The 14,576-nt window shown below is 45.2% G+C and overlaps 1 protein-coding gene across 1 annotated transcript in view; it reads right to left on the bottom strand.

The window, feature by feature from the left end:
- GLRA1 (glycine receptor alpha 1) overlaps positions 1 to 14,576 on the bottom strand; it is an 85,461-nt gene that overhangs the window by 47,518 nt on the left and 23,367 nt on the right. The window contains exon 2 of the mRNA XM_072824429.1: positions 2,251 to 2,378. Within this exon, the coding sequence (XP_072680530.1) occupies positions 2,251 to 2,378 (128 nt within the window). The remainder of the gene's footprint in view (positions 1 to 2,250; positions 2,379 to 14,576) is intronic.

Raw genomic sequence — 14,576 nt, 5'->3', positions numbered from 1 at the left:
CTGGAATTCGGGAAAACTGAAGGCAGCACTGGAGGCAACCTGGTTGGTCATTGTTCTTGACCATGTTTGGCCAATGGAGTTTCTAAAAGGTGTCATTTAGCTGCCAACTTGGAAGACTTCCTAGAAAACCCTCAAGTCTTATCTCGGAAGGTCTGCTGCCCAGGGCCTGTATTCCTACCTGGCAGCTACCTTAGCACCTGACAAGTGGCTGCCCTTAGATGAGCCTGTGCTTTCTGTTTTTTTCTTATCCCGGTCCCGCTTCACTCATGTGCCATACATGATCCCTCTGGGTGTTTGAGGTTGTGACCCTGGTGACAGGCATGGTCTCAGGCACTATGGCAGGAACACTGGTCATGATTTACCTGTTCTTGAGGGAACCATGGTCATGCTAAGGATGCTGGGAGATAGGGCCCAGGGAGAAGGGGTCAGAGGAGCCTAGAGGTAGAGAGCAGTGGGAGGTGGGCCCCAAAAAACCAACCCCTATGCATTTCACAGAGCACTTTCCATTTGCAGAGCACTCTGAGAAGGGTACTTGGAGAAGGGGGAGCCAGGTAAGCAAATATTAGGAAGCTGTCACTAGCTGTCACATCCCTTGTTTGGTCTTGGACTTGAGCCGAAAGGAACAGTGAGGAAGGGCATCTGGAATCAAGAATTGATTAAGAGGCTGGCAGTTGATCCTTGAAATAAGATTTTAAAGGGGTACTGGAAGGAAGGTCAGAGAGCTTGGGGTCCCAGGGAGCTCCTTACAATCGTACCTATAGAACTCTGCTTGGCAGTTTGGGATTGCTGCAACTTCTTTGGGTATCCACAGACATGACGAAGGGAACCTGTCTCCTCTGGTAGCAGACGTCAGGGTCTCGTAGAGCCCTTCAGAGCTGAAAGAAGCTTCTTAGAGCACGCTGGTGAGGATGTGTAAATTGGTCACCCACAGGGCATATCTGGCTCACAAACATGTTTTTTTTTGAATTCACATGTTTTAGGAATCAGGAAATTTTGCCTAAATCTTGATTTCTGGCTCTTCTTAGAGTACTGGATGATTAGGAAACATGAGGCCCTAATTCCTGTAGGGTAACTGTGGCCTGGGGCTAAGGAGAGGCTGTGCCCTTTCGAGGAGGAGACTGTACCTCTGTTTCTCCATAGTGGCTACAACTCCCTTTGGCCTCACTTTGGGCTCACCTTACTTGTTATCCCTGGAGCCATTTGAAATTGTGACTCTGATTTAGACCAGACCCCTCCCCCCCTTTTTTTTAAAGATCTTTACTTATTTATTTGACAGAAAGAGAGAGTGAGAGCATGAGTGCACATGTGCAAACAGCAGGAGCAGCAGAGGGAGAGGGAGACTTCCTGCTGAGTAGGGAACCCAAGGCAGGGCTGGATTCCAGGGTCCTGGGATCATGACCTGAGCCAAAGGCAGATGCTTAACCGACTGAGCCACCTAGGAGCCCCTAGACTGGACTATTTCAAAATTATATACTAATCCTTGGGAACTTTCAGCAGATGAATTTTAGTTGGAAGTTTCTTCTCTAAAACAAATAACAGTAAACTGCTTGGAGGAAAAGTGAGGGTGGGCTTGCTCATTATTCCCTGTGTCCCTTTTTTGGGCACATGGTGGAAACCTGAGAACTCCATGAAGCATAGTTTATTTATTTTTATTTATTTTTATTTTTTAAATTTTTATTTATTTATGATAGTCACAGAGAGAGAAAGAGAGAGGCAGAGACATAGGCAGAGGGAGAAGCAGGCTCCATGCACCGGAAGCCCGATGTGGGATTCGATCCCGGGTCTCCAGGATCGCGCCCTGGGCCAAAGGCAGGAGCCAAACCGCTGTGCCACCCAGGGATCCCTGAAGCATAGTTTATAACCCACAGATACATCCAACTCTATCACTGCAGAGATGAGGAACTGAGGCCCAGAGAAAGGAAGAGGCTTATCAAAGTTCAGAGTATACGTTTGCACCTGAAGCAAAACATGAACCCCTTTCTCCATATTCCATATTTGTCTGTCTATTACACCAGAGGGAGCAAATAGGTTTTCATTCACATACTAACTCCTGGCAGCCAGAGGTACTGTTGAGCTGGGTTCTCTGAAGCTTTGTTTGGGCTTGGTGGGGAGAAGACAGAACAATGTCTGCATCTGGGAAAGAGTCGGAGTCATACCATGTGTTTGCCATCTGCGTACAATACCATGCTGTTTGCTTCTGTAATTTAGGAAAGCAGATCCCTGAGAATCTGGAAGGAAAGTTTTCTCTACCTTTGAAGTTAGGCCTGATCCTGGCATCATATCCAGAGGTTCTCCCCATTAGCTTATCCAGGAAATCCGAGGGTGACATGGGCTTGGGTGCAGAGCGGGCAGCTTCAGCCTCCTTGGAAGCAGCAAGGCTAAGAAAAGAGAGGAAAGCAGAGGGTTAATGATGGCCTTGTGATCATATCCCAGCCTTGCCCAGATCCAAGAACCACCAGAGTGTTCTCAGCCTAGGAAATGTGGGTCCTTAATGAGGAAAGGCCAGGTTAAATTATTTGGCCAGACATCAGCCAACATGGAATCCTGTCAGGCAGCTGCCTGTCTCATGCTGTGGAGAAGCTGCTGCCTCTTTAGGTTGCATCTCTGGGGTTTTGTGCAATCATACTCGGCTGCTGGGCCTACCTGGGAGGAGATTGAAGGGTCAACTTCCCCCGAGGCCTAGCCCCGTGTTTTGAGTGACTGCACTGTCATGGGTCTGGGGAATAGCACATCTAGAGAGAATCTTAGAGATCTAATAGTTCAGCCTTTCCCCAAAGTTTCTCTTCAGAATCAGTCACTAATTAAAAAAAATGTTGCCCAAGTCAAATGCATTGGGGAACAGAAATTTAATCAGGCATCTTTACCTCGAGTCTTCTCAGAAGCTTTAACAAGCTTAGAGGCCTATACTTATGGGACTACCATCTCATGAAACATATACTTTAGAAAATGCTCAGTTGGGAAAATTGAGGTATAGTTAGTGGAAGAGAACAATGTAGGTCCCAGAGTAAATCAGTCTGCCTCAGTGTATCAGGATTGGGGGATTCAAGGCTGCTGGAGTGCTTCACACTGTTTCTGTCACCAACCCCCATCCCCCACTCCCACGTGACACTGTGGTTTCGGGTCCTCATTCATGCCATAGCATGAATTACTGAGTCTAAGGACAGTGGCTGTCCCCCTGCCACAATCTCAAAGGTGGATAGATTTCTAAAGTAGTCAAGATTGAAAGCTGAAGGGTGAAAGAACAATCATTCAGGTTCTTTGGGCAACTGAGCTTTCCCAGTCCTGAAATTGTACCAGGAGATAGCTGGATCAAGTGCAACCCTGGGGTGTGGTGCTGTCAGCAGCTGGTAAGTTGAAGGATGTGCATGCATAGAGGGATGAGTGTGTGCACATACACACACACACGTGTGTGTGTGTGTGTTGCATAAGATGGGAACTTCTGTCACCTAGCCAAGTAGGACATTGTGTTCCCCAAGGATATGCACTCAACCTCTCTTGTTCTTCACCTTGGCTTGTTTCTGATCTCACAGCTGTAATGGTTTAAGTGATCACCTTTAATGGATGACTTTCAAATCTGTATCTCTGCCTGGCTGCTCAGGAAGCCCCCTTTCCTCCTGTGCAAACACCTGCAGGGCATGTCTATCTAGACGTCCTGTGCCTCAAATTCATCTCCCAAACTGAATGCCATAGCTTCCTCTCTGAACCAGCTCCTCCAGAGCACACTTCCCCAGACAGCACCAGCGTCTGTCCACTGGCTAGGTCTACAAGCTCCAGAGCCATCTTGTCTCCTTGTCGCCTTTTCCTCTCATCCCCTCATTCACCAGGTCCTGGACTGTGCTACCTTGTAATATAGTTACTTGTGTTTGCATTTGAAGACCAGGAATCATGGTGGTTTTTTTTTTTTAAGATTTTAAAAATCTATTTATTCATTCATGAGAGAGAGAGAGAGAGAGGCAGAGACACAGACAGAGGGAGAAACAGGCTCCATGCAGGGAGCCCAATGTGGGACTCCATCCTGGGTCTCCAGGATCAGGCCCTGGGCCAAAGGCAGACGCTCAACCACCGAGCCACCCGGGCTGCCCAATCATGGTGTTTTCATTTATTGTTTATTTGTTCTTTTAATCTCCTGCTATATCTATCACGTATCTCAAACATAATTGGTGCTCAGTGATTGCACAGTGAATGAATGAATGAATACTATGCTACTTTAATTAAACAAATATTCTGGTTAGGAGGGTATTCATAAATATTCATGTATGGACTAACAATTTTAAAGTAATTATGCTATTATTTCCAGTAATGAAGAATACTGAAAGCAATCTGGTATTCCTGTGCAGGTTCAGAAGGCATTTCAGGATTATTCAGACACTCATGTTATGTCACCTGAAGATCCCTTACCCATATACTAAAGAGCTCGTTTTGACTGACAGGATGAAGGACAAATGCATTTTCCTGTTTTTTTTTTTTTTTCTTTTGTGTGTGACTCTGGATGTTTGTGAGTTGGTGTCATGTGTACAAGTGGGTAGACATGTATGGATGTGTGTGGGGATTGGGATGTGAGGTGTTTGTGGATGTACAGTGGATTGTGTTACATAGATACACGTGTGCAAACGTGAATACCTATGTTCATGTGAAAGTGCGTTGTTAAGTGTGGCATTTGTGTGTGTATATGTGGGGTGGATATATATATGAGCTATAGGGTATGAATATATGGAACGCTTGTGTGGATGTATATATGTGGTATGTGTAGTGCATATATGTGTTTCCAAAATGAACTGTGAGAGGTAATATAAGAAAGCACAAAAAGAGTGGAAAGAACAGATGATTGGAATTTATCTTGTCTCACTTATTTATAAGCTGTGTGACCTTGGGGAAGTTACACAACCTGTCTGAACTTGAGTTGCCTCCTAGGTCAAATTAGTTTTACGCAAGCAGTAATTGATGTAACCGAGGACGGTTCTTGGAACATAGTGGGCATGTAATACATTGTCTTGCTCTTGCCTTGCTGTGTGTGTGTGTGTGTGTGTGTGTGTGTGTGTGTGTGTGTGAAGCAGTTCAGAGCCAGTCTGGGGTCTTCTTTCTGGTCTCACTGCTGCTGTCAGTGGCACCATAGACTCCACATGGCTGGGAAGTCTTGCCAGATACCTTCCATGGCTCACAGTCCCAGCCTTTTCCCCATTCAGCACCAGACTCATGGCTGCTCTGTGGCTCTGGTGTGAAAAAAAGTGACCACAGGCATGCAACTGGTGATTTATGACTTTTCTGCTGCTATAATTCACTTCTAGAACCTTTCTAGGAGTGGGGTTATGAAGCTTTCATAAGTTCCTGTTCTCTCTGCAGCCGCTTCTCTCAGATAATAAGATTTGGGAACATAGTACTCCCTCCCAGCAGCTACTGGAGCACCAGCCATCTCTTAGCCCTTAGGCCTCTTTCATAAGCCTGAATCCTATTATGCTGTACAGTGAGAGAATGAATTTGCCCCAAATTATCCCCTACCACTTGCTATTAGCAAAATGTGCCGTTTAATACCTGAATCCTCCCCCAAGCTGAGGAGTCCTCTGGTCACCCTAGCGCTCCTGTATGCAGCACCTGGCCACTGACTCACTGCAAGCCCTGGCAGGGGGAGCTGAACTTGAGGGCATGGAGACTCTGAGAGGTTAAGTAACTGGCCTCAAGTCACAGGGCACTTTAAGGACAGAAGGTTTTAATTTTTTTTTTAAATTTATTTATGATAGTCATATAGAGGGAGAGAGAGAGGCAGAGACATAGGGAGAAGCAGGCTCCATGCACCTGGAGCCTGATGTGGGATTTGATCCCAGGTCTCCAGGATCACACCCTGGGCCAAAGGCAGGCACCAAACCACTACACCACCCAGGGATCCCGACAGAAGGGTTTAGAAATCAAACTGTTAAGGGTTGCTTCATCCAAAAGCTACAATGTATGGGAAAGCCTTGTAAATTGCCAAGAGTATCAATAACATAGCTGCTCTTGCTACTATCTGTTACATTCAGGAACATCAGAACATGAGTCTGACTTCCACCAATTCTGGAACAACTGCACTCACCACACTGTAAGGTGGAGAAGAAAGAGTTGTGGGTCACCACATGATCTGTTTCGTCAAGTGATTCACAGCAGAATTCTTTGAAATTCTGAGATTTGCTAGTCCCAACTTCCCCACATATCACATACCAGTGGGTTTTTGGATATCCCTTTCACATTTTTGGCCTTGTTTCTGCACCACCTCTCCTAGTCAGTTACAATGTTTCCTTAAATTGCCTCACTTCTTTCAAACTTACTCTTTTTATTTTTAAAAGATTTTATTTATGTATTGTACAGAGAGAGAGAGATTGATTGAGCACAAGCAGGGGGAGTAGGAGAGGGGAGAAGCAGGCTCCCCGCTGAGCAGGGAGCCTGACACTGGGCTCGATCCCAGGACCCTGGGATCACAACCTGAGCCAAAGGTAGATGCATCACCCCTTGAGACACCCAGGTACCCCCAAACTATTTTTAAACACTGAACTTGGTATTTCACTACTTAAAAATGAAAAAGCACTATTATTTGCCATAATAGACGTAACCCCAATAATGAAAGTAGTGAAAACAAAACAAAAAGAGAAGTCTAAAATTCTACTAAAGAAGTCTAAAAATCAACACGTGGTTGATCACCAACATTCAGAACGCAAAGCCTGCCGGGAATACCAGGGGAAGACCAGGAGGTATCACAAAAGTTTGGAGACATATTAACACGTGACTGAGACTCTTCTTGAGATAACGAGAAGAACCAAAAGACAAATATACAATAGTAATTCACTGATACTGTGGGTGAACCACCCCCAGCCATCCCCCATCTCTTTTTGCCCTACACCAAAATTTCTCTAATTCTTTTTCAAATACAAAGGCTCCATTTGAATGTCAAAGTAGCCATGCCCCTCCACTGGATAATCATTGTACATTTCTGTCTATATTTAGAAAGTACATTTTGCACAGAATTAGTTCAAGGGCCCCCTATAGTCAGCCTGTGCTCTGTGCTTGTGTGCAAAGTAAATACACATCAGGAACCCTTGGTGTACTTTTAGAACCACTACCTATTTTATTTTATTTTATTTTATTTATTTAAATAATAAGTTTATTTTTTATTGGTGTTCAATTTGCCAACATACAGAATAACACCCAGTGCTCATCCCGTCAAGTGCCCCCCTCAGTGCCCGTCACCCATTCACCCCCACCCCCCGCCCTCCTCCCCTTCCACCACCCCTAGTTCGTTTCCCAGAGTTAGGAGTCTTCATGTTCTGTCTCCCTTTCTGATATTTCCTACCCATTTCGTCTCCCTTCCCCTCTACTCCCTTTCACTATTATTTATATTCCCCAAATGAATGAGACCATATAATGTTTGTCCTTCTCCGATTGACTTATTTCACTCAGCATAATACCCTCCAGTTCCATCCACGTCGAAGCAAATGGTGGGTATTTGTCGTTTCTAATGGCTGAGTCATATTCCATTGTATACATAGACCACATCTTCTTTATCCATTCATCTTTCGTTGGACACCGAGGCTCCTTCCACAGTTTGGCTATTGTGGACATTGCTGCTAGAAACATCAGGGTGCAGGTGTCCCGGCGTTAGAACCACTACCTCTGGTGAACTTGAACGTTGGCCTTAGACTGTGAGCTACACTGAACAGAGAAGCTGGGGATGAATCTGAGAAGGGAAACATTTGATTGTTCGGATTTGCTGACCCTATGAAAGTATTTGGAAATGATGCAAATTGTTTCAGGGATTACTGCACTGTAATGCAGTGAATCAGACTCGATTGAAACAAATTGATTCATAGTAATTTCAGAAAGACCGTGAGAGCTTCAGGGACCAAGTGTTCTGTGCCTCGCCGAGAAGGCTTTGTGGCAAAAGCCGCACAGACTGGACAGAGTGCTAAACTCTCTGTCACCTTTTAGTTAGGAGATTTGTCATGCTGGGAGACTTTGGTACTAAAGCCCCTCAGTTTTGACTCCTAATGTAAGAGACCATGGAAAAATCCAGGAGTGGGTTTCCCAGCCAAGGGTGAGGGGATGGAGGCAGGGTGACATAGTGAAGTGAGAGCTGTGTGACTTTCCCTTTATGGCTTTCAGTTTCCCAAGCTATAAAATAAGGGGGTTAGAATAATCTCAAGGAGTCCTTCTGGCCCTAGACTGTCATTTTATTAGTCTGTAATATTCCTTTATTATTTTTTTTCTTTTTCACACATCTCATCTGGACATCTAAATTTGTCTGGACTCTTTTGGGGGAATGTGAGCATGTTTGTGACTTGGTTTTTCCCAACCCAGTCTCGAGATTTCTCTCCAATGGAACAACTCATTTTCCAGGGATTTGTTGCAAGAAAGGCCAGATCAATGCTCAGCTTCTCATTCTCCTGTTGCAACATCAATTGGAAATAGGGAATCAATATGGAGCTGTCCATCCGAATTTCAGATGAACTGGGCTTGGCAACAATACTGGGGAGAAACAGTTTTCAATTATACCCTGCATGACACCGCACCACCAAGAACCATTCTGGGTTGGCAGAGGGCATCCTCCCGACATATTGCATCTCCTTGGTTCAACACCAATAGAGAAGTCAGGAGGTCAAGGATGGGAAAGGGGAAGGAAGGATAAAGTGAGGTTCAGAGGAGAGACTAAGGGGCAGAGGGTAGCCAAAGGAGAGGCAGGCACACTGCAGGACAAGCTGCAGGTGCAGGCTGAGAAGGGAGGGGAGGTGGAGTGGGGAGCAGAGTGTGCAGATGTGAAGGTGCCTGAGCTGTGGCCAGTGCTATACTCAAGGGGCTCAGTGAGGACAGGGGACGAGCACTTGACTGCACATAGTGGGAGGGTGGGGGCTTCCCAGGGGACTTTGAGGAAAAAGCCAATTTTACAGTAGAGCTTGCAGGTTGGGTGTGGAGTTGGCCTGGAAGAAAGAGGGGAGGAGGAGTGTTTTCAGTAGAAGGAACAGCATGTGTACAGTCTAGAAGTGAAAGAAATTTAGTGTGTATGAGGGAGAGAAGGAAGGGGTGGAAGTGAGAGAGACAGAGAGAGAGAGGGAGAGAGAGAGAGAGAGAAGACAATGATAAGAGGTAAGGATGAAACACATTGAGTCTCTGTGGTTGGGAGTAGTAGAGATTGGCCCCCCACTGGTCTGTGTCCTTATGGTGGATCTAACAGTTAAGGGAAGATTGCCTGTCCCCTAATCCCTTTACATTAAAAATAAGCCATCCTGGTTTCTCTGCTCTTCCTGGTTGTACTGAACTATGTGGTTTGGCCAAGCTTGAGAAATGGGCCCTTCAAAAACAACTGCAAATGAGGGGTGTCCAATTTGGCTTCTAGGCAACTTATCCTCTGAAGTGGGCTGGAATATCTAGCCATGCTTTGCCTTGGAAGGGACATTATCCAATGAGCCAGTATTTATTCTGTGCAGAAAGTACCTGGAAATCTAGTCAAATGTTGTTTGAAAGTGTGCTCTGTGCTTCCACGGGCGTTTACTCACAACACAGTTTTGAACGTCACTGTGGGTATAGCCATCGATCTATCTCTAACTTTCTTTCTTTCTTTCTTTTTTTTAAAAGTATTTTATTTATTTATTCAGAGAGAGAGAGAGAGAGAGAAAGAGAGAGAGAGAGAGAGAGGCAGAGACACAGGCAGAGGGAGAAGCAGGCTCCATGCAGGGAGCTCGATGTGGGACTCATCCAGGGTCTCCAGGATCACGCCCTGGGCTGCAGGCAGTGCTAAACCGCTGTGCCACTGGAGCTGCCCTATCTCTAACTTTCTGTGTGGTCTCGGGCTAAATCTTTCTCATAGGTGGCCCACAGCCTCGTCGTCTGTGAGTGGCAGATTGGCATTAGATTGGGTACGATGAATGTTTTGTGTCGAGTGTCCACTCCATTCAAGGTGGTGGCTGCTTGGAGAGCAGCTCTGGGGCTTGACCCAGCAGGGAAGGTAGCTGGATCATCAGTCTGTCAAGGGACTAGATTGTGGAGTGCTAGGTCGTCTCAGTTTTGCAGGCCCTCTTGCTGTGAAATCCTGTGATCCTTCTGATGGATGAAGCACCCCCTATATGTATAAAGCGTGATGGGGGAGATGCAGATGAACATGTCACTGCCTTATAGAAAAAGCCCCTCAGGTGGGCAGAGTTTGTGTCTGTCTCATTCAGTGCTTGGCATGTGGTGGCAATCAATAATCATTTGTTGATGAATGGCCTTTGCCCCCTTGTTGCCCTCTGTTGCAGGTAGAACAGATTAGGTACATTAACAAATATCAGAGGCTGCCACCCAGCTTAGGTGACATAATTGGACTGCTATGGTGGTTCAGAGAAGACAGGCGGTGTTAGGTGTTTAGGGGGTGGTGGGGACATGAATCAGAGAATTTTCCTGAGTTTTATTAATTTTAGCCTCTGCACTTTCAGAGAGAACCAATGTTTGCCATTGTCCACGTTGTGCATTTGGGGGAGAAAGCTTTCTTCTGCCTGCAGGCTGTCCTGGGGAAAGGAATGGGAAGAGGTACTGGCTCCATATCCTAGACTCCTGGGAAGAGGGGTGGCTGGCACTCTCTGGCCTTATGGACTGGACCAGTTTCCCGTCCCTGGCTCTGACTGCCAGGAACCTGGGGGTTGTTGTGCAGGGTGGCCCCTGCTGGTCTCCCTCAGCTTGGCCTGGGTTGCATCCTTAGGTCAACATCTGGCTTTTCATGGCCAGCTGTGCAATTCCAATTTTATTTGATTGCAGTGAGGGGCTTAGGCTGGCCAGGGAGTGCCTGACATCTTATTACTCTCGCTTCATGATCTGCTAAGCATCCCTGGGAGCAGAATGTCACAGTTGGCTTGCTCAGAGTCCAGTTCCCTCCAGGGACTTATGGAAAAACACTTCTTTCCCCCATCCTACCCCACCTCCCCCAGCTATATCTGCTTCCTATAAGAAAACCTTATCTGTATCAGAAAGCACAAGTATTTGAATACAATTCTGTTGTGAAGAAAGATCAAATCTTGGATCCTTGAGCTGGAAGGAACCTTGAGACTACATCTGGTTTTCCCTCTGCCCCTAGGGAAGTAGGAATCTCTAGGGATCTTTCATTTACCTTATCATTGTTTCTGGTCTGTTGCTCTGGATAACCTTCTATCTACAAACTCTTCTGCTTTATTTCATGTATCTCCACGAAACAGGCCAGCAGTAGGGCAAGGGGAGGAGGCTTCTTGGGAAATTGAAGGAGATACTCGCTCTCAGGGTTTTGGACATGCCAACCATGGGGCCCAAGAGTGAGCCCCTCTTTAAATTTGGTATCCTGGGTGCCTTGCTTGCCTCACCCTAGTCCTAGCCCAGCTATGGCATCACAGAGCCTCAAACCCAGTCCATCTAGGGTAGAATTTCCTGTAGGTAATCAAATCCCGCAGGAGAGGGAGTCTGTACTTCCCACAGCCTCTCATTTTATTTCCCAAAAGCTGTGTTTTTATTTTTCTTGTTTGGTGGCAACAAATGGCATGATATCTTTTATCTCATTTTATCCTGCCAATAGCCCAAGTGGTAAGATGTCTATCCTATTTTACAAGTAAGTCAATGAAGGCTTAAGATGTGCCCGGTGATCTAGCTGTGGACACCACATTTGCTTAAATGACATCTAAATTTTCCCTCCTCTAGCCCCTCTTCTTGTCCTCCACATGTTGGTCTCCAGGCTGGAATGACAGCAGCCCTTTGTGTTTTCTGGTTCAAGATCAACCTTCCACTCTATAGCCTTCCTTTTCTTCAGGATTGGGGGCAATCGAGGGGCCCTATAGGCAAGACCCTGAAAGAATGGTGTTTGCAAGTTTCTTTCCAGGCTCTTAATAAGTATGGTTTCCATGAAGCACAGAGCCTGGCATATGGTCAGGGCTCAATAGATGTTTGTTAAATGGGTAAGAAGCACCTGGTATCCCAGGGGAAGCAGAATTTAGCTGTGCAGATAACTGGGCCTCAGTGATGTGATTTGACTAGAGTAAAAATGACCCAAATTCTGGCTCTGATACCTTTAGTCAATCTCTGAGGAAAATGCTTGATGTCCTCTGGGAAAATCCAAGGCAGGAAAATAGGAGAAGCCATCCTTTTCTTTTGAGAGCATCCACAACCCTCCCATGGGTTGACTCAGGCCAGTGGCCTAGGTCAAACCCAGGTCTGTGCATAAACCTCACATTTCTCCCCACATACAATTTTTTTGGTTTTAATTTATTTATTTTTTATTTTTTAATAGGTATATAATTTTTTTACATATTTTTAAATTGAAGTTCAATTTGCCAACATATAGCATAACACCCAGTGCTCATCCCATCAAGTGAAGCCCTCAGTGCCCATCACCCAGTCACCCCCACCCCCCACCCACCTCCCTTACAACAACCATCTCACATTGTCAGTTCTACAACAACCATCTCACTGACTGTCCCTATATGTCTCACTTGGGTCAATTTTCCCATGCCTCTGACCATCTGTGTCATTCTGCAATCTGGTTCCATGGCAAAAGAACACTTGGCTTAAGCCTGTGGGTATCAAATAGCCCCCCACCCAAACTCTCCCATGAATTATAGTATGAAGAATCCAGGGGGATCCTTCAGAGACCTGAGTGCTAAAGAACAGGCCAATGGGGTTTGCTGTGCCAGAGTCAAAGCTCTTAGCAGGCCCTGCATAATCAGCATGCATCCCACGAGCTGGACAGGAGAGCAAATGGCTCTCATTACCTTTGATGCAGCTTTCTTTTTAATCAGATAAATCTCACTGGAAAAATATGTCTTTGCAGAGAATGGAGCTCAGGGCTTCTGGACAAAAAGTTTTGGGAGGAAAAATTGCACCAAGCAGGGTTTGGTCATTTGAGGTTGCTAAGACCTGGGAGTGTAAATATTGAGAAGAAATAATAAAAGGATAAAAACAGATAAATTCATGATATTAGCTCATGGTAGTGATAGCTCCCATTCACTTAGCACTTATTATGTGCTGGGTACTTTACATGTGTCACTGTATTTATTTATTTTTAAATTTTTATTTTTTATTTATTTATGATAGTCACAGAGAGAGAGAGAGAGAGAGAGAGAGAGAGAGAGAGAGAGGCAGAGACATAGGCAGAGGGAGAAGCAGGCTCCATGCACCGGGAGCCCGATGTGGGATTCGATCCTGGGTCTCCAGGATCGCGCCCTGGGCCAAAGGCAGGCGCCAAACCGCTGCACCACCCAGGGATCCCTGTGTCACTATATTTAATCTTCTCAACAATCCTATGAAGAAGACATCATTACTTAATTTTACAGATGAGGAAGCTGATGCTTGCATTTTCAAAAATGTGGCCAAGGTTGTATAGCTTATAAGGGACCTAGCCTCTAAAGCCCACACTATTAACTATTACACTCTGCTGACTCTTCCAAGTGGTAGTGATTGCAAAATCCCTCTGAAGAGCCACTGTGGTTCATGATAAAATGTTTGCATGACTCTCAGAATGACTGATGGGAATTCCTAGAATTCTGGGAATCAGGAAGTATGGGTTGAGAACAATATGATGGATCACTCTCATACAAATAATGCTTTCCATGTATATGGCACTTCCATATATGTCACTGCATGCCCGTGACAGCATCTCCGTATACTGGTGATGACATTGAACCTCCACTGGAAGGTTGAGAGATCTGCTCAGGATCTTGGGTAGCAGAGCCATAATGTGACTAGGATCTCCAGATGTGGTCTGGGCATCCTGACTATTTGCCATTCCCAAAAGACTGGAAGGGGATGGGTGAAACCTTCTTGGCTATTCATTAAATTGTTTCTCAGAATATCTCTGTCATTAACTTGACTTTCATTTAATTTTTTTCCATCTCAGTTCACTCATCTTTAAATACAACCTGCCTTTACCACTACAGGTGTTGTTTGAATGGCCAAACGTCCCGTGCTTTTACAGATACAGTGGGAACAAGCTCTTCCTTTCAGAGGGCAGTCAGCCTTTTTCATTCACTAGGCACTTGAAGGTAATCATCCTCTCATTTGAGATACCATTAATTTATTACTTCATCTGTTTACTTATTTATCTCAAGCTATTTATGCAGTGCCTACCGTAAGTCAGGCATTTTACTAGGTTATTAAACAAAATATGAATAACGTAATAATAACAGCTGGCCCATGTTGAGTAGTTATAAAGTACCAGGGATTACACTAAGAGCTTTATTTTCAATATTTAGTCCCTAATATAATCCTATGGGTTGGGGTTCATTACTCCCATTTTACTGATGAGGAAACTGAGGTTCAAAAAGGTTAAATAACTTTTCCAGGTACACCAGACCTGACAAACTTTTCTCTTAACTTTATCAGTAGTAAATATGCCCCAGCCCTGAGTTTGCACGAACTCCCAAACTGAAAGAGGAAGTCCTTCATGAAGACACGTAAGTGCTCGAATATCTGGGCCTATTAGAAAAAAACATCACTGTTTCCTTCAAAGTCTATACTAGTTCAGGCCTGTAGTGGAAAATAAGCCATGCTGCAATGAAGCCATAGGAAATGCTTCAACAAAAAAGGGGCTATTTATCCCAGAGAAAATAGAGGTTTTCATGAGTGGAGCT

This window comes from Canis lupus, chromosome 4 (assembly GCF_048164855.1).
Source record: "Canis lupus baileyi chromosome 4, mCanLup2.hap1, whole genome shotgun sequence".
Classification (NCBI taxonomy): domain Eukaryota; kingdom Metazoa; phylum Chordata; class Mammalia; order Carnivora; family Canidae; genus Canis; species Canis lupus.
Note: the sequence above shows the minus strand (reverse complement) of the source record. Positions and strands in the feature narration are given on the sequence as shown.